The following is a 25538-nucleotide window of genomic DNA, read 5'->3' on the forward strand; positions in this document are numbered from 1 at the left end:
TAGAGACTAGCCAGCGAGGAAAATACAGTCCGGGAGAGAATAGCAGAACTCCGTGCTGTTTATTCCACGAGGCTTCAAGAAGTGTATGAGAAATGGAACCTTATGGTCAGTGCAATTCGCAGCTCTGCAATCTCGGTTGGAGAATTAGCAAGCGACCATAAACATTATTCCATGGACACCCGAGAAGAGCAGAGACTGTTCGAGGAAAATACAGTCTATCAGGACTGCCATCTGCGATTCTCTCAAAGAACAGTGGATCGCACACGCAATCAAAGGCCTCGGCCTCAGGGAAAATGACAGAGCTTTTCCTCTGGTAGCGGGTTTCTTCGGACAGCAAGAAAGACTTGCTTGAAAACGTTTACCACGCAGATGCGCAGGGTATGATGAGGCCGACGGTTTGAATGCTGGTGCGCAGGGTATGGTGAAGCCGACGGTTAGAACGCAGGTGATGTAGCGTAGGTTTTGTTTAGAAAATGGTAGCAGCATAGCAGTAGCATTCTTGACAGAGAATGTCAGAATCTGGCACCAACGGATATATGGGCAACGTATTGCAGGGAGCAGGCTTTGTATGGAGCAGAGCGCAGGTCATGGCAGACAGACAGGACACTCAGTCAGACAAGGGAGTTACAAGGCTAAAGATAGGAGCTGGCTCTGATACCATGTCAGGCCAGGCAGTAACTCTCCAAATAGCAGCAAAAACTGATTCATCTATTTCATTAGGTAGCTATTGTTATATACATGAATGTGACTGATCAGTTCATCTTCTTGATGACTGTTCACATTCTAAATTCACCCAATCGCAGAGGATTAGGTGTCAACAAAATTTTAATATTCATAATGTCATTGTCTTTATCATTATATAATATATAACACTTACATCATGAAGGATAAATGATAAATTGAAGAATCATATAACTTAAATCTGAAACAAATTTAAAACAAAAAGCATGATATCATATAATCATACATCATACATGTAAGTTTGTAACTGTACAATGTAACTACTAACAATGTACAATGAAAATAAATGTTTAAAGTTTTAAAGTTTAAACCATATTGAAGTTCCAACTATGAATACTGAATATTGAAATAAAAGTCAAGTTTGATACATCAAGAGTCAAATTTTTATAAAGTCAAGACTCAAGTCTAATATATCATATATCAAGATTCAAAATAAACTGAAGTCTGAAACAGAAAAGCAAATAAGTTAATAACATAAGAACATATCAAATGATAAATCATAAATGAGCATAATTGCTCAAGGTAATGCCCCGCTAGTCTCTGCATCCAACTGAAAAGAGCGATATCATGAAAAGATGAAACAATATGAAATGAACATTGAAAATAAAGTTTAAACCCTTCCCGGTTCATAAAAATTAGGATTTTTTTGTTTCATTAAAAAAATTTGCGATTTTTGTCTAGGGAAATGACCCCTCACAACCCCACACAACCCCTTTCGCCTAGGAAACGACCCCATTTGGAGGATTTGACCCCAAAAATCGAGGAAACACCCCCTTACAAGTTTTCGCACATACCCTGCTTTTTGGGACATGGGGAAACGACTCTTAGTTCTCCCCGAGTTCCTCGAGCATGAGGGAGCTAGGAAACTAGACCCCCAGTTGGGGGGTCGTGACCCCGTGGAACACTGGTTTTTAAAACTATGGTAAGAAGTGATGTGGATATGCCCCAACGTAATCAGCCCATGGTACCACCACTCTTGGGCATCACCCTCCAAGTGTAGAGTAGCAAACTGGATAGCATCTGTCTCACGCATGGGATTCAGGTGAAAGTATGTGTCTAACTTCTGAACCCATGCCCTGGCTGAACTCTTAGCCGACCCATCAAAGTTGGGGAGTGTAACTTTCCCCGCTATCTTTTGTACCTCTTGGCTAGATTGTCCCCCTCTATAATGTGTCCCGGCCCCAGTGGTACATCTCTCCTTTAGGTGTATGTATTCCCCAAAGGACATCACCCTCTTAATCCTAGCATCCAACCCCTCGTACTCATCAATGCTTGATGCAACTGAATGGACTAAATCTGCAACTGGGTCTGGCTCCCTCTCGGGCTTTGGCTCGTCCACGAAATGAGGCATGGTGGGACGGCCTCCCTGTCCATGCAAAGGGGTGTGTGGGGGCTGATAGGTACGGCTGCCTCCTCTGGCTCTAGAACCCCCATCACCCTGGTGCTCTCCCTCTGGTCTCCCATTCACCTGCAAGCCTATCACCTACTGCATCATGTCCATCATGAGCTGCCCTTGCCTCAACATCTACTGGTTGGTTCTCAACAACTCCTCTAAAATCTGGTTTTGGCCCACTTTCCTTGGTTGCTCGTTGTCCTCCTGATTGTCCATGTGACCCCTAATGTTTTCCACCTCCGTATCAAAAAATGGGTCCAGTGCTCCCTCTCTACCTCGACCCTTGCCTCTACCTCTTCCTCTGCCTCTATGTCAATACATTGCTCCACCAAACAGCCCTGTCATCACCTGCTCTTAAGCCCACAGCTAGCCAAGAACATGCTCTGATACCACAGTAATGTTCCTAATAGGAAATTTTACAATGATATTAAGCAAATTCAAGCAAAGTACAAGAGCAAACAAAAAATTCAAACAGCCATTAGACATCCACAAATGATTACGCCATAAATGCTCCAAAACCAGCCATTTTATTAATTCTTTGGAAGAGTACAATGCAAGAACAAGTGCACCTGGGCTTGCCAAAGCAAGCTAGACAATCCCAGGAGATAGAGTGTTGCCTGGAAACAAGGAAATCGACCCATCCTGAAAGGTATTGTCCTGGCCTTGGAAATTTTGCACTGCTAGCTAAGTGGAACCCTTGTTTGTGCCTCCAAACTTGCCCAGAAAATTCTTCCAAATTAATCTTGGAAACCTCTCCACAAACCCAGAAAAAACTAGAGAGGTTTGCCCTAGTTTTGATGCTCCAAAGTGGTCCCCTCTACTGCCAGAAATGATAGCCTGTAAGGGAATATTGTGTGTGCAGCTCACCCAAATGTTGGAAACTTCTCTTAAATCCCCTCCTAACAGACCCCAATCAACCCCAACTCCAAAATCCGCCACTCAAGTTTCCCCCACATACAGCTCCACCCAAGACTGTGACAATACTACACATGCCCTACAAGAGAAATACTTTCTGCTAAGGAACGCTCCCTCTTCTCCTATAATTCCCTTCTCTCCACCTACAAATTGGACAAGGAATGCCCAGCAATGTGTATGGCTTCTAATTTCCGACATCAACTCTCCAAGGGACTGCGTGGCTCTTGGTCCAATTTGATGAAGTTGTTCTTCCTATCTCTGTTGAGGAAATCACTTCTCTGGCACTTTGGACCCTCTGCCCAGCCTTTGGAACTGAAAACGAATTTCTCTCCAGCTAAATCGAATTGCTTCTCTTAAGCAATTGCACAATCTTGTGCATTGCCTCACTAGGAATAACTCGGCCCCTTGTTGCTGCCTCTCCGGATCTAGAAAACTTCCTCTGGATCATTGTCTCTGCCCTTCACTCACTGCTTCAATCTCTGGATCTCTCCAGCAACTAACTGCTGCTACTCTGGAAATCGATCTGCCAAGAAATTGAACTGCTCAAGTGTATTCTAAAATCACCACATCAACCTCCTCTTATAATCCTTTATTGGAGCACCAACCGCCAAGATTAAAACATAATCGATGGCTAGGATCATCTCTGGATCGATCCATGTGAGTTTCTAGATGATTTTCGCCTTGACTTAATTAATACCAATTAATTAAGCAGTTTTCCTAAGTTTAGACTTAGAAAACATTAAAAAATTGGTTAAAAATCTAATTAAGTCACTTCTAGGTGAAATTTCCATAAACGATTTATGGGTCTTGGAGACCTCATGTATTCTAGCCTCTCCACCAAATTTCGTGGCTAGAACACATCCGATGCTACAAAAACTAACAAGTTACATTAGCAACTTGCTCACAGTTGATCAAGTGTCATAAGGAGATCTTGGGTGACTTGTGCATGTCTAGACATGTAGGTTTGTGCAGCTCACACTGGATCCAGTGTCCTAAGGAGATCTTGGGTGACTTCTGCACACCTAGACAGGTAGGCCTGTGAATAAGTATATGCCCAAGCTACAAACATCGACAGGGTACATGCAAGGTATTTTATTATACGATTATTTTCAGCAACGAGGGTTTCAGGGCCTGCATGTTGAATCCATGCACATATTTGGATTCCTTGCTGAAAGATAAATCTGTTGAGATAGCTTTCATTGACAATTGAGACACTGCTATTTTTAGCAGTGTTTATATTTAGTAGATTTATTTATAGCAAGTATAGAGTGCAGCGTCAGCATTCAGGTTTGCAGTGGTGGAGTGGTTCCCAAGTTCCAGTTTGGAGGATATGTTCAGGTTCATAATTGAGCAGATAGTGGACACATCTTATGAGGACATGTAGCAAGTATTTTTGGAATAAGTAGAAGCAAGTTCTTGTTTGTAGGTTTCTATGGTTAGAATTTGAAGAAAGAGAAATCCGGAATATGATCCACAGTTTGGTTTTCAGGTCAATGTTTCGAGTCCAGAACAGGACCCATCATCAGGACAAAATTTCTTGACATTTTGTCTTGATGATGGGTCCTGTTCTGGACTCGAAATGTTGACCTGAAAACCAAACTGTGGATTAGAAGCAAGTTGTTTTTCTAAAGTATTCCTAATTATTTTTAGAAATTAGAATTTATTCGACAAAAAAAGGGTTCACATAGAATTTTGTCATTTTGCCCTGATGATGGGTCCTGTTCTGGACTTGAAATGTTGACCTGAAAACCAAACTGTAGATTAGAAGCAAGTCGACATTTTGTCCTAAAACGTTGACATTTTGTCCTGATGCTGGGTCTTGTTCTGGACTCGAAATGTTGACTTGAAAACCAAACTGTGGATTAGAAGCAAGTTGTTTTTCTAAAGTATTCCTAGTTATCTTTGGAAATTAGAATTTATTTGACAAAAAAAGGGTTTGCATAGAATTTTGTCATTTTGATTTTTTCTCATTATGATGTCACAGCAATGCCCCAATATTTGGAGTGGGTATTTCATGGAATCCTTGGGTTAAGGCAAAATTGGGAGGGGAACCTAGAGGGTTTCAAGATGAAAGTAGTTGGGCTTGTAGGTTAGTCAATGCATGTTATATGATCAAGTTTGTTCTCAAGAGCATTCTTCCTTTGGTCCAATCTAGCAGTCTCCCCGTTCCTCATCTTCAACATTTCATGCTATCATAAATTTAAATTAGTGATCACTGATTGGTTATGCAACCTTGTAATAATATGTTCAATATCCTTCTTAAGGTTCTCTACATTCTCCGTTAATTTACCAATGGGAAGCATTTTTCCCCCCTTTGCTGACTTCTTTCCCGATTTGGATATGTTGACTCAAAATGTAATGCTTCAGTGATTAACATTATTTACCCCCAAAAGATTTAGAATTTATACGCCGAAAAGAATATGCCCTGAGTGGGCCAAGAAAACAAAAAGAATTTGGGCTTTGAGCTTTTCAGCACAGATTGGGCTTCCTTCAGTCTGTCACAGCTCAACCCATGGCCGCCAACTATGGGTCAGTTTGGCTCTATAGCCTGTGTCCTCTGAGCCTCTGGCTGCAATCTTTTAAGTATACCTTTCTTCATTTGTGATTTCTTTAGCAGCAATTACTTTGTGCCAGATGATGAATGTCTTGGTGCCCTGAAGGGATAGAGTATCAATTTTCTTCCTCCTACACAATGGACTACTTTGGAAAGAGCAATGATCTAAAAATACAAAATTTTTGCAGACCTGTAAACAGCATACACTTGCACACGAGAAAGTACACAGATGTATTGTAATAAAATAATGGATATTTGATAATGTGATGATTTTACAATTACCCGAGGTATTATATATGCTCATTGAATGGTCACAACTATGAATGGATATGACTTTTGGCTAACACGCTGACTTATTGATTTAATTAATATATTGTTTTATTATATATTAAATATTATGTTATATGACAATATTTTTCATTATTTTGTTGTTGACATGTGTAATATACTTGGGTATACTAAATTATATCACAGTTTTCTCTTCTGCCAACATTGAAACGTTATGGTTTTTCAGCAACCGGAGAGTATCCAATTCTCTTATATTTCAAGTCAGAATGTATAATTAGGAACTTTACGCTTGGGCATGCATCCAATTCATTATGCTTTCCCTCTAGTCTTGTATTCTGCACAGCATCTACATCTTCTGATACACTTTCACTCCTTTCCTTCCATAGTTTAATTTTTTGATTGAAGGTTGCTATGAGGATCAGCCATTCTGTATTTGAGACAGTTGTTATAACCAATGAGGCAACTACTGACATTATTGATATTACACTAAATAGCACATCTGATCTCCAAAACAGTTCTCACTTTGTAAAGGAAGATTATGCATTATGAATTATAGCTGATTTACGTTCTTACACTTGACCAAATACTCAATCTATCTTTGCAATCTTTCAACCTGATGCTGCAAAATTCAAATACCAAGTTCTAGACACCTAACCTGGTAACTAATGCTAAGCACCAAGATGATTACATAATTTATTAATTTCAAGTGGACGATAGGAAAATATAAAAAGTTCACTTTAACCGTCATTTTTCAGAGGCAAGGGGTGAAATAAAAAGCAAAATAGCCTGAATTCAGCCACATACCATCGTAAGTACAACCCACTGCCACCAACAACTATTGGTACATGCCCTCTATGAAGAACATCTTTCGTGGCTTCTCTAGCAGCATCAAAGTATTTGCCAGCGGAATACTCTGCAGAAAAAAAGCATATTATTACAATATAAGCCCAAAGTAGTTCATAAAGGATATCCCCAGCTCCATAAATATCTAAACAAATTCCTCTTCACAATTCTCGTTTTGAATTATACAAGATGAAATTTATTATCTTAAGCACCTTGAGCTTATGTATGCAACGTTAATGATACACCACTAATTAGCAGAGACCAAAAAAACTGGCTGAGAATGAAACAGATGGCTGTAATTAGGTCAGAGCAATTTCAAATAGACTAACAGCTCTCACTACTGATTGAAATAGATGTGCCATATTAATGTTTTTAATTTCAGCTTGTAAACTAAAGCAACTTCAAAAGCAGTGTATAGAAGTGTATTTCATTGAAGTTACAATATGAGTTAAATGATAACTTACCACATACTTAAAACATCAATGCCATATCTAGATAAGAAATTAGGCATGATTTAACTAGCTAACAACTATAAAAAATTAAGAATCATGTTGGCAACAGGCTTATGTTTTCAGTATGAAGGGACAATACTCTATTTATTTAGCAAATAGGTCAGATTATTGATACAAATGCTTCCGGTGTACCTATCCACCCCATTTTTGTATCAAAACGTTTGTGTTGATGTTTTCAAATGTCACTTAATTAGTTTCACATACTCAGTTTACTAAAACTGTTGCTGGACAGAAAACAAAGGCATGTTTCTCAAGTAAGCACATACCCACAATGTATAAGATTTGGGACATGACTTAGGCCCTAAATGTGAAAATTCTTGAATCTAACACATCAGAAACCCCTACTGCATTTTCTGGTTTACTATCTCCTACTTGTTCTTTGCATTAACAAGTTATTTAAATGCATAAATATCAAAGTAAACACAAATGCAGCCTTCACAAATATACAGATCAACAACTGAAATAAACTGAGACAACACAAGGGGCACCGTTATTTTTGGACAATCGTCCCCGGAAAAACCCAATGCGGGAAAACCAATGCAGCATATAGAGGGTTTTATTATTAAGTAGATTTTGAATGCAACTAGGGTGCCACAAATGGCTCACCATGTAGAGAATTTCCTTGGCAGCAATACCTCTATCCGGAGACAGATATTCCGGCAAATCAGCAGCCGGATGAACAACCCCACAGTGACTCTGACTGTTCCTTGTGCTAGACAGCAAAAGTTGCTCCAAGCACTCTCTAGAACTGCATCACCCTCTCTCGGCTAATCTGCTCTCAGTCTGCCCCACAGAACCTCCTCAGCACAACCTCTTCAACCTAGCGCCAGCCTCTGCGTTGTCTACGTCAGCCTCTACGGCTCTCTTCATCTACATCTGCAGCTTTTGCGTCCTCTGCACTGGCCTCCTTAGCCTCTGCGTCAGCCCTCCTAAGCTCTGCACTGCCTCTTCCAGCACTCTACTGCCTCTCTGATATGTATTCTTTGACCTCCTGCCGAACTGCCCCTCACTGCAACTGATCACTTGTTCGATTTCCTCAGCAAACCTTGCCCCAGAAAATCGAACTGACTGATCTCTCAAGTGTCTTGGTGTATTTCCAAATGACCCTCAAGCCTCCTCTTATACTTTTCCTGTTGACAATTCAAAGGTCGAGATTAAGTCCCTAATCAACGACTAAGATTAGATTTGGTTTGACCCTCGTTACTTAGAACTTTCTCACCCATTTCTTATTAATACACATTAATATTTTTGTTTTCCTAAGTTTAGACTTAGGAACTCATTAAAAATATTAATTATTTTAATAACTCTTCATCCACGTGGAATTTCTCCAAACAATTTCTGGGTCTTGGAGATCTCATGTGCCTTAGCCTATCCACCAATTTTCATGGCTAGAGCACATCCGATGCTACCAAAAATCAATACTCCCCCTTAGCGACGAATGTGCTCTGGTAATGCTTCACCATAGAAACATCACACTGATCCTCCGCATCGGTACTTGTGCTGATGCTTGGCCTGTTGCCTCACGTCCCCTGCACTGCTGCTTCCTATACTATTGCCCATGACACTGCCACTGCCACTGCTACATCTGTACCACAGCTCCCACTCAACCTGTTGCATCATGCTGCCCACAGCACTGCCACTACTAATTGTCGCACTGCAACTCAGTTACCGAGAAGTAGGCAACTGACTTCACCCAAACACTGACATCCTGGTCAATCTGGAAGCCTCGTGATGTTGAAGTCTCCTCTACTGATATCTTGTGCTCCCTTTGTTGCCATTGCGTTATTGCAACCTCTTATGTGCCTCTCACACTGCTACAACCTCTAATGTGTTGCTACAAACTTTTGCACTCTAGCACTGCCTTGTCGCTCCATCACACCTTGCTCCACCCGACACCTATCATCGTGCTACTATCTTTAAGGGCTCCCATAGTCGGATGTGATCCAAGAGTTTGGGCACCTCAAGGATCCTACCCTAGCATGTAGTCCTCTCGACTACAACATTATCTCTCCCCACCTCTTCTCTAGAGGTGCATGAACACTCATGGCACAATCGTCATCAGTCTCGACATCCTTCTTCGCCTTTCCTGGAGCCGCCTTTGAGTCGGAAGCTTCTCCCTTGCCATTCTTCTTGGGGCACTGAGATGCATAATGTCCCAGCTCCCCACAGTTGAAGCACTTGACCTTGGAGATGTCCTTCTTCTTCCTCTTCCCTTGTTGTCCCGCAGATGCTAGAGCCGCATCCTCCTCCTCCTCTTTCTTGACTCGAACTCCCTTACCACTACTCCCTACCTTGGTCAACCTCCTGATCTCTTCCTGTCGAAGAGTTGCCCACATCTCTTCCCAACTGGGGAGAGTCGCTCTGCCCAAAATGCTTTGGACAAACGTCTCCCAGTCCTCAGAGACTGCATTCAGAGCAGTCCTGACCATAAACTCTGGATCCGGTGTAGACCCCACAAAAGTAAGTTGGTCGCGAATTCCTTGCAACTTGAGGAGGAAGTGATCTATCTCCTCTCCTTTCTGCATCTGATATGACCTCAGTTGATTCTCCAATAACATCTTCCGCTGCACGGAAGAGCCCTGGTACAAGGTGGTCAAGGTCTCCCACATTTCTCTTGTTGTGTTCTTCTCAACAATATGTGGTATGACATGATCCTTGACCCCGTCTAGAATCACACATTTCGCCTTCGCCTGGGCCTCCTCATACTTCTCATTGGCATTAGGGTCAACTGGGACAGCTATAGTTCTCAAGGCATAGTCCTTAATGCGATGTTTATCCAGGATTGACAGGATCCTGGCCTTCCAGATGACAAAATTGGAAGCCTCGTCCAATCTATCCTAATCCCTCAATCCGTTCACTGCCATCTCTGCTCCTCTCCTAGACTCCCTCTGAGTCTCGACTTCCCTCCTGGAAATCCTCTTGCCATCTGTCGAATCACTCCTCTCCAATCCCCCTTTGCTACTGCAACTCGAATCTGGATTTCTTGGCTAGAAATTTGTCGAGGTAGTGCTTCCCTCTACCTTGGTTTCGTCTCCTTAGACATTGTTCTGCACAGACAGAAACAGCATCCCACCAGCTCCTCAAATCCCAATCTGCACAACTCCCTTAGCCCCGGCAAGTGAAGAATCTGAGCCCTTCTAGCTCTGCGCAATCATAGTGAGAGTTGGATCAGCTCCACCTGGCCTCAACGTCGATCCTTCTTGACTGAGAAAGATGATTGGGCACTGCGTAGGCCTAATTTTCCCCCCCTTTGCCTTTATGCTGGCCTTTTTTCTGGCTCAAAAGGCTGACGCAGGCTCTGCGTGAGCCTCTGCATCACCCTCTTAGCACTGCATCACTCCTCTTACCTCTTCAGCTATGGAACAACGCTGCCTCTCGGGACAGCTACTTCTTTACTACAAATCCTCAAATTTCTTCTGTTAGTGTCTTCAGTCCTCCTTGATCTGCAATCGCTCTGATACCATGTGAAAATTCCTGAATCTAACACATCAGAAACTCCTACTGCATGTTCTGGTTTACTATCTCCTACTTGTTATTTGCATTAACAAGTTATTAAAATGCATAAATATCGAAGTATACACAAATGAAGCCTTCACAAATATACAAATCAACAACTGAAATAAACTAAGACAACACAAGGGACACCGTTATTTTTGGACAATCGCCCCCGGGAAAACCCAATGTGGGAAAACCGGTGCAGCATATAGAAGGTTTTATTATTAAGCAGATTTTGAATACAACTAAGGTGCCAAAAATGGCTCACCCTTTAGAAAATTTCCTTGGCAGCGACACCTCTATCTGGAGACAGATATTTCGGCAAATCAGCAGTCGAATGAACAACCCCACAGTGATTGATTGTTCCTTGTGTTGGACAGCGAAAGTTGCTCCAAGAACTCCCCTGGACCTGCGTCACCCTCTCTCGGCTAATCTGCTCTCAATCTGCACCACAGAACCTCCTCAGCGTAGCCTCTTCAGCCCAGTGTCAGCCTCTGCGCTATTTGTGTCAGCCTCTACGGCTTTCTACATCAGCTTCTGCGTCCTCTGCGTCTGCCTTTGCAGCTTTTGCGTCCTCTGCGTTGGCCTCCTTATCCTCTGCGTTGGCCTCCTTATCCTCTGCCCTCCTAGGCTCTGTGTTGCCTCTTCCGACACTTTGATGCCTCTCTGATATGTATTCTTCGGCCTCCTGCCAAACTACCCCTCACTACAACTGATCACTTGTTCGATTTCCTCAGCAAACCTCGCCCCAGAAAATCGAACTGACTGGTCTCTCAAGCGTCTTGGTGTATTTCCAACTGACTCTCAAGCCTCCTCTTATACTTTTCCTGTTGACGATTCAATGGCTGAGATTAAGTCCCTAATCAACAGCTAAGATTAGATCTGGCTTGATCCTCATTACTTAGAACTTTCTCACCCATTTCTTATTAATACACATTAATATTTTTATTTTCCTAAGTTTAGACTTAGGAACTCATTAAAAATATTAAATATTTAATAACTCTTCATCCGGGTGGAATTTCTCCAAACAACTTATGCGTCTTAGAGATCTCATGTGCCTTAGCCTCTCCACTAAATTTCATGGCTAGAGCACATCCGATGCTACCAAAAATCAACACTGAATCTCTAAGTTGAAGTTCCAACCAAGAAGGGACTTAGGCTCCTTCCACATTTACTCATCTAAACTATCCATCCATCTTCAATCTCGATAGCCCCCTAAAAGGGAGGCCAAGGCTATGCTACCACTAAAGAGTGAGAAGTGCTTTTGGATTGGTTACTGGTCTTCGTGGATGAAGGTAGAAGATCCTTGGGAAGAGGTACATCTTGCCAAGGAACCAGGTTGAGAGAAAGTGGTGAGATTAAGCTATATTGCAGATCTAACTTGGGAGTCCAAGGCTCCTTAGGCTATTCCAACTTAGGTTTACGATGGGCAATCACATATGACATGATCTTGGGCTTGGCAAGCAAAACAGAGATTAGAAAGGTTCAAGTAGTAGACTTTCTACTAGCACACCCCATCAATGGTTATAATTGAAATGAACGAGGGAAGCTTCTACTTTAAATCTACCTTGACACAAACCCATGAATTGGCTCAAAAGGAGTTACACCAATAATCTAAGATCAATACTTTACAATTATTAGGCGAACCACAAATGCACGGAGGTCTGCTGCATGCATAAAACTTTGGGAACTCAATCCATAAGGGGTAATGCGCCTAGGGTCGGTCATCAAGGTTGAAATCAAAGAACCAAGACTGTACATAGGCTAATAAGCCAGCAATGTTCCAAGTGCCATACTGAAGGATGTTCCATGTAGTAGCATCAGAGTTAAAGAGTAGGCAAAGATATTTAGATCCCAAGCCCCAATTGTGAAAAATCCACAAAAGGAACCCCTACTGCAGCAACTGATGATATTACTCCTATTTGTTAATTTCCTTTAAACAAATTACTTGCAGTTTCCTACAGCAAATATCGTAATACATACACTGCAGCGTTCACTTAATTAAATATTATGTAGAAACAAGAGACTGAGCAAGAAAGAAAATACAACACAATGGACACCGCTATTTTTGGACAGATGCCCCCCGAAAAAACCCAATGCGGGAAAACCAGTGTAGCAGTTCTGAGGGGTTATTACTATTAAGCAGTAGTTCTGAATACAACTCTGGATGCCCTTCCGATAATCCCATTACAAAGAAAAAGACACTTGCAGAAAACTTAGTGAGATTACCTCACTCCACCCGGGAAATCCCAGCTGATCCGACAACTGAACTGACTGTCCCCAGCTACAACTGCGCTGCCCCTTTGCAGTAACTGTGTGGGCCTGCGTAGAGCTCTTTGCGGCTTTGCGTCAACTCTATGTTGGGTCTCCTTGCCTCCTAGAGCTCTAACGTCGACCCTCCCAACTGATCTGGCAGCTCCCTCGCAAATTTCGAGCTTCTACTGGAAGATAGCTCTACCTCTTTGGTGGCCCTTCTAGCTCTGCGTCAAGCATTGCGTGGGCCCTCCTGGCCCAACATCAGTCCTTCCTGGGTCTGCGCTGCCTCCACTAGTGCTCCTCTACCTCTCTGTTGAGTATTCGGGGTTCCGAAGAAGATACTCCAACCCAACTATCCCTGCCCCTCAACCGCAAGAAATCTCCTCGATCATAATTTCCTCCTAAGAACTTCTAGCTTCAGAAATTCAATCTCTTGATCTCTCGGTGTGTTTTCCAAATGACCCTCAAGCCCCTTCTTATATCTTCCTGTTGGACAACCAATGACCTAGATTAACTCCTAATCAAAGGCTCAAATCATTTTGGCTTGATCTTCATCTTCTGCTAGAAGCTACACCCACAATTAGATCCCATTAATATTTTAATTTTCTTAAGTTTAAACTTGGGAACTCCATTAAAAATATTAATTATTTTAATAAAATCGTCTCTGGGTGGAATTTCCGAAAATGGTTTCTGGGTTCTTTGGAATGCATGTGCCCAAGCCTCTGTGCAAAATTTGAGGCCTAGAGCACATCCGATGCTACCCCAAATCAACACTCCTTCTTAGAGAGGAATGTGCTCTAGCAATATATTTTTGTTGCATATTGCTCTGACTCTGAAGCATCATCCTCTGCGTTGTTAATGTCTGACATGTTGTCCACCAACTATTGCGTTGTTGTTGTCACTATACTGCTGCCTTTGACACTGCCACTGCCAATGCTACATCTGTACTACAACTCCCTCTCAAATGTTGCATCTGCTATGCTGCTAGCACGGCCATTGCTAACATTACATCCGTACTGTAACTCAATTGTTGAGAGAAGCAACTGAAAAACATCCAAAATCACTAAATTAACTGTGTTCAGTATGATACCACGTGAATGCTAGAGCCTGACTGCTACTAGTCTCTGCACTGACCCTCTGAATCTACTACGTTGCTGCTAACCTCTACTTTGTCCTATTTGCACTGTTGTCAACTCTACTTTGCGCTGCTCAGACCAATGGCGCTCCTAGCCACTGCAACTGTCTCCCCGACACTTGTCGACACCATCCAACACTAGTCCATCCTGTTATTGCAAAACTGGGCTCCCGTAGCAAGGTATTGATCCAAGAGGTGAATTCCTCAAGGATCCTGCCCATCTGTAGCTCTTTTGAACTACAGCTCCAAATCAGCCCACTTCCCTCCTGGAGGTGTCTCAGCTGTCATAGCGAACTCCTCCTCTTCGATCTTCGCGACTGTAACCTTAAGGTCATGCTTCTCATCCTTGTCCTTTTTCTTCAAAGGACACTGGGATGCATAGTGGCCCATCTCGCCACATCTTAAACACTTCACCTTGGAGACGCCCTTCATTCGTCTCTGTTGCCCCGGCTGTGAAAATTCCTACATTGAAGGAACCCCTACTACAACAAATTTGAACCTAATTGACCTACTTGATTATAATTACATTCATCAAGTTCTTCTTTCTAAATATTGAAGCAAATTACTTGTGCGGCCTACACTAGTTAAATATTTGATCTCATGAAACAGAAGACAGAGCAAAGAACAAGATACATAGGACACACTTATTTTTGGACACAATAGTCCCCAGAAAAACCCAATGCAGGAAAACTGGTGCAGCAGTTCTGAGGGTTTATTATTATGCAGGAGAAATATATGAATACAAATCTAGGATGCTCATCTAGTAATCCTTTACAGAGAAACACTGGCGGAAAATCTAAGTGAGTTTTACCTCACTTCACCCGGCAGAATTACGGCTAATGTGGCACAAGACTGGCTAACCCCGTCTATTTCTATGCTAGCCTTGCGTAGGCTCTGCGTCAACCCTGCTTCAACTTCTCTACCCTCTGTGTCAGCTTTCCCGGCTGTTCCGGCAGTTCCAGCTGTTCCCGGCAATTCTATATTCTGCGTGACAGGCAGCTTTTCTGCTCTGTGTCAGGACTGCGTGGGCCCAGACTGGCCTAGCGTCAGCCTCCCGGCTACTACGTTGCCTCTCTGCAAGCTCTCTCTGTCTCTCTGTCAGTATTCTCTGAAAAATCCTTCTCCCGGATTCTCACTGCCCCTCTGCTGCTGAATGATCACTTAGTTAGAATTTCTCAACTTCCTAGCCCCAAAAATTGAACTCCATATCAATTATCTCTCTTTGTGCGTGTTTCCAAATGAACCCCAAACCTTCATTTTATACTTTTCCTGTTGACTCTTCAATGGTCGAGATCAAGTCTCTAATCAACGGCTAAGATTAAAACATGACTTGATCCACCTTCTAGATCATTCTCACCCATATCTTGATTAATACTCATTAATATTTTAATTTCCCTAAGTTTAGACTTAGGAACTCCATTAAAAATATGAATTATTTTAATAAAATACAATCCGGGTGGAATTTCACCAAACGGTTTATGGGTTCTTTAGAACTCATGTGCCTTAGCCTCTCCACCAATTTTCAAGGCTAGATCACTTCTTATGCTACCAAAAACTAACACCGGCTGCCCCTTCGATGTGAGGGATGTATTCTCCTCCTCCTCCTTGGGCTTTGACCCACTGCTGCTGTTGCTTCTATCAAGTTTGACCTTGACCAGGTCTCTCCTCAGCTCCTCTTGTTTTAGAGTTGCCCACATCTCATCCCAATTAGGCAATGCTGCTTTGCGCAGGATACTCTGGACAAAGACTTGCCACTCATCTGAGACAGAATTGAGGGCTAGTCTAACTAACTCTGAATCCTGAGGTGTATGCCCCGCAGCAGACAACTCATCACGGGTTTCCTTCAGCCTCGTGAGGAATGGATCCACACGCTCTCCCTTTTGCATCTGAGCAAATCTCAGCTTCTACTCCAAGTACATCTTCTATTGCTCAGAAGATCCTTGATATAACGTGTCCAAGGCATCCCACGTCTCCTTAGCAGTCCCCCTGCTAGCAACGTGACACGCCACGCGATCCTTGACTCCATCCAGGATCATCCTCTTGGCCTTTGCGATCTCAGCTCCGTACTTCTTCAGCGGATCTGCATCCGCAAGTTCAGCGACAACGTTATCGACGTACGTCTTGAGGACATGCTCATCTAAAAGGAAAGACATTCTAGCCTTCCAGATGACGTAGTTGGATGCTCTGTCCAACCTATCCTAATCCCTCAAGCCACTGGTTGCTATATCTGCCGAAAATTTCAAAAAATCCCCTCTGCTTCTCACTGATGCTACTCAACCAATGGGAAAACAGACTTTCGGCAGGAAGTCTGCTGAGGAAAAGTTCCCTCACTGTGCTTCTCTTCTCTCTTCTGACGTTTTTCAACCTAGCAAACGGCTTGCTGAAAATTTGTGTTCCACTAGCTCTCTCACGTTGAGACTTCAACGATGCTCCCTTTACCCCTGTAAAAATTTGAACTAGAAGTCCTTATCTCCGTCAACTCACTCGAAGAGAGACTGCCTTGAAAATCTGCACTCCCGGCTTGGAACTGCATCAGCCCTCTGGGGTTTCGAACTACTGCCTCTTGTAGCTTTTTCGGACTCCCTTCTTTTGCTCAGCACTGGATCTACTAACTCTACTCTTCTTACTTCACCTGCAGCTCTGATACCATGTGAAAATTCCACAACAGCAACCCCAACTGCAACAACTGATGATATTACTCCTATTTGTTAATTTCCTTTAAACAAATTACTTGTAGTTTCCTATGGAAAATATCATAATACATACACTGCAACCTTCACTTAATTAAATATTATGCGGAAACAAGAGACTGAGCAAGAAAGAAAATACAACACAATGGACACCGTTATTTTTGGACAGATGTCCCCGGAAAAACCCAATGCAGGAAAACCGATGCAGCGGTTCTGAGGGTTTATTATTATTAAGCATTAATTCTTAATACAACTCTAAATGCCCTTCCGGCAATCTAGTGACAGAGAAAAAGACACCGGCAGAAAACTTAGTGAGATTACCTCACTCCACCCAGCAACTCCAGGCTGATTCGGCAACTGAACTGACTGTCCCCGGCTACAACTACGCTACCCCTTCACAGTAACTACGTGGGCCTGTGTGAATCTCTATGAGGCTCTACATTGGGTCTCCTTGCCTGCTGAAGCTCTGACGTCAACCCTCCAGGCTGATCCGACAGCTCCCTAGCAAATTTCAGACTTCTGCTGGAAGACAGCCCTGCCTCTACGCTGGCCCTTCTGGCTCTGCATCAAGCACTGTGTGGGCCCTCCTGGCCCAATGTCAGTCCTTCTTGGGTTTGTGCTGCCTCCACTGGTGCTTCTCTGCCTCTCTGTTGAGTATTCGGGGTTCCAAAGAAGATACTCCAACCCAACTATCCCTGCCCCTCAACTGCAAGAAATCTCCTCGATCAGAATTTCCTCCTGAGAACTTCTCACTTCAGAAATTCGATCTCTTGATCTCTCGGTGTGTTTTCCAAATGACCCTCAAGCCCCTTCTTATATCTTCTTGTTGGACAACCAACGGCCTAGATTAACTCCTAATCAAAGGCTCAGATCATTTTGGCTTGATCTTTGTCTTCTTCTAGAAGTTACACCCACAATTAGATTAATACCCATTAATATTTTAATTTTCCTAAGTTTAGACTTAGGAACTCCATTAAAAATATTAATTATTTTAATAAAATCGTCTCTGGGTGGAATTTCCCAAAACGGTTTCTGGGTTCTTTGGAATGCATGTGCCCAAGCCTCCCTGCAAAATTTGAGCCCTAGAGCACATCCGATGCTACCGCAAATCAACACCGATATAAATTCAAAGAAATCCCCTTCGTCTCCCAATCAACTTCAAAAATATTTAAAATCCTCTTCATTCAGCATCTAGCATAGAAAGAAGTTAGAAGTTAATAATGTCCATATGCTTGAGGAGGTTCTAACAACCTTACTTATATTCTTTGTTATAATTCATGTAAAAATTAAATTCCTCCTTTGGATCAAGCAAGTTTACCCCAAGTGTTATCGGGATTTGCCACAAATTGTTTATCCATAACATTAACAAAAATAAGAGGCTTTGAGTAAGGGCCAGCATGCACCTCCACCTTCTCTTTTGAAGGCTAGGGTGGTTACGTACTATCTAGCACTTAGTTTCCCTTGTCAAGAGATGGGGGGCAGGGGGGGAATGTGGGGGGTGTGAAGCATTAAGGACAAAAGATCTAAGACCAATGTGGGACTCTTCCACTGTTGTAGATAGACAATGACCAATATAGTAATCCGCACCCTATTGGGGTTTCAAAGAGCTCTCCACATTCATGGGCATAACCTATTTCTCAAGCATCACAAGGCCAAACTGAGGGAATGGCCAGTGAAGAGAGAAATCCTCCACAACAGCTTATTTTTGTGATTATGCATTCAATGAAAAGGGTAAAGCATGGAGTGCCATACTCCACTTGAGTGAGCACACTACAATTTTTTTGCCTCAAAAGTCATGAAGAGAAACGAAATCATGAATGGGGCTATGATATAGGGATTTGATGCATTTAGAATACACCTATTGCTCATAAAGAGGAATCACAATAGATTGGCCTCTCAAATTTGTCACCATATTCTTGGGAGCATTTGGGAGAGGAGTCTCTCATATTTCACTAAAGAGAATCCATCCAAACATATACTTCATCAAAATCAACTTCTCCAGCAACCATACAGCTTTCATTATACAAGCAAGCTCCGCGGAATCATCATGCAAAACGCTACCATTAGCAACCAAATTGGTGTGGCTTATTTGATCTAGATCGAGGACTCTCTCCCTTGTGACCTTTCTCGACTTCGCAGCCTCTATCTCCCACATGCATCTTCTCCCCCTAACACAATCTCTCTACCATGCCGTCCTACAGTTTTACTTTTTCCAATTCCTTTGTTCAAACAAGAAAATGATATTTAAGAAATTCAGTATGGTAATTCTTGGGATTTAATGTTAAAAATGGTGGAAGTCAGGAAGACAACTGCCTCACCGTTTTGAGCTACATAGTTGGGGCAGCAATATGACAAAAAAAACTGAGTAATTAGATGGAGAAATCAGCAAAGACAGCTGGAAATTAACCCTATTAATGAGGTCAACCATATCCATGTGAAAAACTAAATGAGATGGTCAACAAGGTACAATTTCACCTCCAATAAACGTCAATAAGCATACCATGTAATTTTAATGAAAAGAAAACAATGAGACAGCCTTGCCCGCAATTTCTTCATTACCCAATCAGATTACATCAAGAGATTGAATAGGACTGAAAAGGTCTCGCCCAAGCCTCTTCCTCTATCCCAAAACCAAACCACAAATATGTGCAATAGCTCCATATGAGAGAAATACAACAGCAGATTTACAATGGCAGCATTACACATCAATACAATCAATATGATCTTCAGAAAGAAGATATAGATGCATAACTCAGTCACATGCCTTTTCTCCCTTACCTGCAAAATAACATTTTACTTGGCTTTTAGGGCGTATTTTTCCTCCACTTGAACTCCCCTTTGCAAATGAAATTTGATCTCCTTTTATAGAGCCCCTCCTAAACCACATTTCGCTAAAATATTACTTAGAAACCCCTAAATAATACTTCTCCACATTTTCCTCCAATCTTTTACCATGAGAACCCCCTAGAAGCCTCCTATGGTGGAGCACACCTCCTCTAGGGCAAAAGAAGCCATGATAAATGGGTTTGAATGAGTCCACAAAGACACATGGCCTCTCCATAAGCTTTCTTTCCTTGTCAAGTGTGAAAAATAGTGAAATGGGTAAACATATTCATAGAATATCATAATGTATTATCCCCAGGGAATTTTTGCCCTTAGGGTTAAATAACATAAGACAAATTTTACCAATATTACTGTGTCTATTCCAACAATCTTAGACAGCGATGATATTAAATGCACAATAGTGAGGCAAGCAGTAGATTTCATCATCCCAGCAATAGCTCACAACAACCACAGATTCACATTCTTACTCTTAGTGCACCAACAGTCCTGGTTGTACAACACTTATCAATTCATAAACAGTGACAGTCTCTTATTGCATAGTACAGCACTTTACACCAGAATTATAACCACAGTCAAAACACACCAATAACCAGCTTACAAGTTCATAACTACCCTGCTGCCTCAGGAAATGCCTTATGGATACTTTGCTGCCCAACATTCTCCTTTGACCAATCTGCCGCTGATGAACCGACGGCCAAGGTAAGGGCTTTGCTGCCCTAGGATTGCCCTATCAGACTCCTGTGCCAAGGTATTGCCCTAAAATAGCATTTACGTTGCAACAAGCGCTACTTGTGGTGCAAAATAAGGTTTCCATTGCCTCAACAATGCCACTGGATTTCTCCTTGAGTCAATTCTTCCACAGAAACCCTTTCTTTCTTGTCAACATCAGAAGGAAGATGGGGGGGACAGGGGGCGTGCCGCTGTCCCAACAGGTTCTTGGGAGATGCAATGCTGCTTGAATTTATGCCCTAGAATTGGTCTGCAGCCCTACCTCAGAAACCCGTGCTATCACAGGGATGGTCTGCAGTCATAATTGTCCTCATAAAAACCCTTCGCTGCCACAGGCAAGTGCTAGAAGGAAGGCTACTGTCACAGATGGAGGCCTGGTACTAATGCATTGTCCAACAATTGCCTAAGATTGCTTCACTGTCAAGATTTAAGCACAGAAACCTTTGATTGCCTCAGAGTGGATGAAGAATGTCACAGAGATTATGTGAACAGAATAGAGAAAGAGAGGAGACTGGCTAGGGTGGGATCTTTCACCACCAAAACCAATCAAAGGAAAAAGGGGTCTTAAAACCCTAAGAACCTCAGCTCACAAAAACAGAGATACCTAATCAACCATGATGAGAATAACGATTCTCCTCTCTTACTATAGACTCCCTTTGGGGTCTCGTCTCCTTATTTTAATTTAAGGGGTTACAAGTTTCCATTCACTTAGCCCCAATTCTGGCCTCCTTCATAAATTTTGCCCCAATTACCCCAATTTACCCAATGTTGCCCCAAAAGCATTGGATAATGGGTTTCCCTCTTTATCGTTGACTATACTAGATAGCCTACGAGGTTGAATAGGCTACTTCATCCTCCCTTGGGCAATTAATTGGTAGAGGACATTATAGTCCCCCCTTCCCAACAATGCTTGCCCTCAAGCAATTGCAAATTCCTTCCCATGTGGCATTCTCTTCAGGTAGGTTCTTCCATCTAATGAGATATTCCAAAATCATTCTGCCCCTCAATCTTCTCCCTTGAACTGCCCTGATTGCCTCAGGAGTCAATTCTAACTCCCCTTTCTCATCCAACAGGGGTATCTAGGCGGAGACTAGAATTGTTATCGAATCATTGGGAAAAATTTGTGCTGTGGAATGAACAACTCCATCCCTTCTATTGTAAGTTCCTATGTTTTCCTTGGTCCAATCTCCATAGTCCATCCTGACAACAAAAAAGGTATAGCCACCCATGTGATAACTTTGCATGGTAGCATCATTACTCTGTAGAATGATTTCCATGAATCCCCTCTAGGTGACATTACTTATTGACGTGTCAAGCTTTGGTGGCATGTTCATTAGCCTGAGTAATTAAGCTTGACGACTCTAGTTAGATTATAATAATTAGCAACCTTGAGTGGAGTTGCAGGAGCTTGGTAAGAGTTCCCATTCACAGTGCAACATTGTTTCCCATTGATCAATTCTGGTGGCTTGTTTTTTACAATGGCCTGAGGGACATTGATCTCTCCATATTTGAAAGACCCTTGTGGATTAGGCCTAGCAACCCCATCAGATACATTCCACCTGATAGATCTTGCTTGGTTCATAGAGAAATACTTGTCATAATAATCATTTGAACCATCTAGAAGAGACCCTTTGGTCTTAACTTTAGAATCAAAATAATACAGTATCGCCACACCCATGACATTGGACCCAATAGTTGCACTTGCCACCATCTAACAATCACTGCTTTCATTTGGGTCCATCGTTACCTGGAATGAGTAAAACAGCATGACTATCAAAGTTAGTGTAATTTTACTGTGACGTATAGTATCCTTTTGTTTCTACAAACAACAAATTATGATTCTAAATTCTGAAGTTTAGAGAAGTTGAAATCCCAACATTGTGTACCCTCATATGACAAGTTTTTCCTGCAGGGACTGACCTACTGTAATGGTAGGGCCCTCTCCCATTAAAAAAAACTCCATCAAGCATTTCAAGGTCCTTGCTCGCATCAAGGGTTGTTTGCAAATCTTTGTGACTCCAGTCATCAATAATGACTGTGAAATCTCTGTCAGGAGTTCCAAAGGGTACAAGAATCATTGGGCAATAGCTCACATTAACTCCTCCAAACCCTCCTATTGCCCTCTAAAAGTGAAGGGAAGGAAAGTAAAAGAAGCTACCAACCTGATCCTTGACCTGAAAATTGTAGGTCCAGTTCCATCTTACAGGAATAGGACAAGTGGTCCCAAATACACTATCTTGCCAGGAATTTCTTTGATTCTGCAAACCATTCCAGGTGATCAGAAGTGGCTCATCCAATTTGTTCAGAACATTTACTTCAAAATTCCAATTGGTTGTCAAGTTGACCAAGGGTCCAGGAAATTGTTCATTAATCGCAATCACATTTGTTAGAAGATCATTGAACTTCCCATTGTTGTATTGTTGTTTAACATACTTCTTCACACGCTTTTCAAGATGTCTCTTACAGTCAACATGTCCTGGAATTTCTCCCTTAATAAGACTACTATCAATGGACCATCCTCCTAATCTATGTTCCATAGGATCTACAGGAAAATCTACTTTTGCAATTTTCTCTCTTTTATGGCCATTCCCATCAATCTCTAACCTGCTTCCACAAAAATCACGCTACAGATTCAAAGTCGAACGTTCCTTATATTGAAGCAAGTACTCCAAACAATGCCCATCTGTAACCTCAACTAGTATGTCATGTGAGGCTCTATGAAACCTCTCCTTGACTGTAGATTCAGGGACCAAATATATCTGGTCTTTATAGAAAATGATCTCATCTTCTACCTTGTACTTATCATCTTGGATGAGACCATCCATCAATTTGCAAGCAAACTTATTTTTGGAGCATTCTAGTAGGAGGTGGGGTCTCCAACCTTTGGTGATTTTCATGAGCATGCATATATCAACCCCAACGTTCTTCTCGGATTTTGTACCAAACTCGTAACTTGTAGGTGGCTACCCAACGATCTAGGGTATGCAATTATACAAGTTGTTATGTAAGTTACACCTCCATGCTTATATAAGACCTCCATTTGCTTAGCTGATATAGTTCGAGGACCACCATTGGACATACCTCTTAATACTACCTTGCTGCCATTTGAGTCTCGGAACTCCATTTCCATCACCTAGTAGTTCATTGAGAATTCTCCTATAGAATACAACCATTGTACTCCTAATACAACATTGGTATCTGCAAGTTCTATTACATAAAAATCATCAGTGAACGTTTGATTACCAAATGTCACGCTCAATCATGGAACTACTTACGTGCATGTCATGTTATACCCATCAGCTACCCTCACCTCGAAGCCCTGTAATATTCCTAATGGAAAATTTGACAATAGATACCAGAAATGAACTTGAACAACAAAATAATCGCAAATAAACACACAACCAGCAATTTGATGCACAAATAAACGCCAATAAAATCACTGAGCCATTTTATTAATCCACTAGAAAGAGTACATCAACATGAAGGAATAGTGGAACTTGGGCTTGCCAAGCAAGCAGAGTAAAACCCAGAAAAAGATCTCTGACCAAAATGATGTATGACCCTGGCAATGATGTAGATGGCCCGGTGAGAAGACTGCTGCAAACTTGCTACTGTAAACCTACTCTTTCCAAAAACTCCAATGAAGCACCGTGAGATTTTTGAGTGAAATCTCCTCAAGAGTGTTGGGTTTTCGTCCAACACCCACTAGCAAACCTGAGGGTTTTCGTCCTAGGGCTATAGAAGTTGGGAACTAGGTTCTCCAAACCTCATCACAGAAAATATCAACAATCCAAGTTGTCCTCAAATGGTCTTCTCCTTCTCTTTTATAGATCTGATGGACCGCTCTAGAAGCCTTTACTTTATTATTATTTTAATCACTAGTACCTTTTCCATCCTTTTATTTTAATTAAAATACTTTTTCAACTTGGGAAAATGGTAAAATGGCCACCATTCCTCCTCAGGCCACCTAAAGTCACTTCCCGCCATCTCATCTGATAGATCTTCTCATTTCGATTCCAACAAGCTATTACAATAAGGTTTTGCATCAAGTATTTCGAATGCCATTAGATCCCAAAGAAACTCCTCAAAACCGAATAAAGCCCCTCCAGAAGCTCCTGGGTCCCCTGATGGAGTAAACTTGCTCCTGTGACCTGGCTACCTCCAACCATGGAAGTCCATCCTAACCACGCCATAAGGGAACCAGAAAAAGGAACATGACAAGCCCTCAAATTCTTCTATGGGAATACCTCTCCTTACCACCACAACTGCATCAATGAAATTATATGTAGCTCCACCATCGACTAAGGCTATGATTCATTGCCCCCATATGACACCCTTGATCTTGAAGGTGTAATATACAGGAACTCCAAAGAGAGAGGAGATAGTACCTCCTTTGATTCTTGTATGTGGCTTCTCCTCTCCTTTAGCCTCCTCAAGGGACTATTCTTCTCCAGACCTGCTAGGCTCCTTGCTTGGTTTCAATGTCGTATCATCTTTATTGTCACTATCGAACACCACTTCAATGTAGTGAGTCTTCCCCCTTCCCAAACATCTATGACTAGGTTCCAATGGTTCTTTGCGAGTAAAACTGAGTTTGTTCCTCCTCAACTCATTCTTAGTCTCCTCATCCAACATATCCTTCCTAGTCCCATCTCTCTGAAATGGCTTCTTATCCTTGTCCAATTGAGGGATTAGTGGTTTGGATGGAAGCTTCACCTTTGGTGTTACATCTCCCATATCTCGTGCCTTGGTGATGACATCATGCAATGTGGTAGGCTTGAAATCCTTAATCCATCCATGCAGTTGTTCGGCTAAACCTTCTACAAAGAGCATGACCAACCTCTGCTTTGATATGTCTGTCACCATGGTTGCCAACTGCTAGAAATCTAAAATGTAGGATTTCGGTGTGTCGATCTGCTTGAGTTATGCTAGCTCTTTGAAGTGTATATTAGGATACTTCTGGTTGAAGTGGTATATCAATCTTTGAGTGAAGTCCATGTAAGAGGTTATGTTGGAGTGCCCCAAGGTGACCAGTCCATGGTACCACCATTCATGCGCTTCCCCTTCCAAATGCAACATGGAAAATTTGATAGCATTTGCTTCCAACAATGGAATAAGTTGGAAGTAGGTATCCAACTTTCGT

General features: G+C 42.1%; 1 protein-coding gene and 1 pseudogene across 2 annotated transcripts in view; both read right to left on the reverse strand.

Annotated features, from left to right (window-relative positions):
- IPT9 (isopentenyltransferase 9) overlaps nt 1-25538 on the reverse strand; it is a 336165-nt gene that overhangs the window by 237502 nt on the left and 73125 nt on the right. For both annotated transcript variants that reach the window (XM_089437271.1, XM_089437272.1), the window contains exon 4: nt 6696-6804. In XM_089437271.1, the coding sequence (XP_089293397.1) occupies nt 6696-6804 (109 nt within the window). The remainder of the gene's footprint in view (nt 1-6695; nt 6805-25538) is intronic.
- LOC149162442 (monocopper oxidase-like protein SKU5 pseudogene) lies at nt 21475-22106 on the reverse strand (annotated as a pseudogene).

The sequence above is a fragment of the Pinus tabuliformis genome, chromosome 5_2, assembly GCF_031772625.1.
Source record: "Pinus tabuliformis cultivar Carrire ecotype Pingquan chromosome 5_2, CPIR1, whole genome shotgun sequence".
NCBI classification, from domain to species: Eukaryota; Viridiplantae; Streptophyta; class Pinopsida; order Pinales; family Pinaceae; genus Pinus; species Pinus tabuliformis.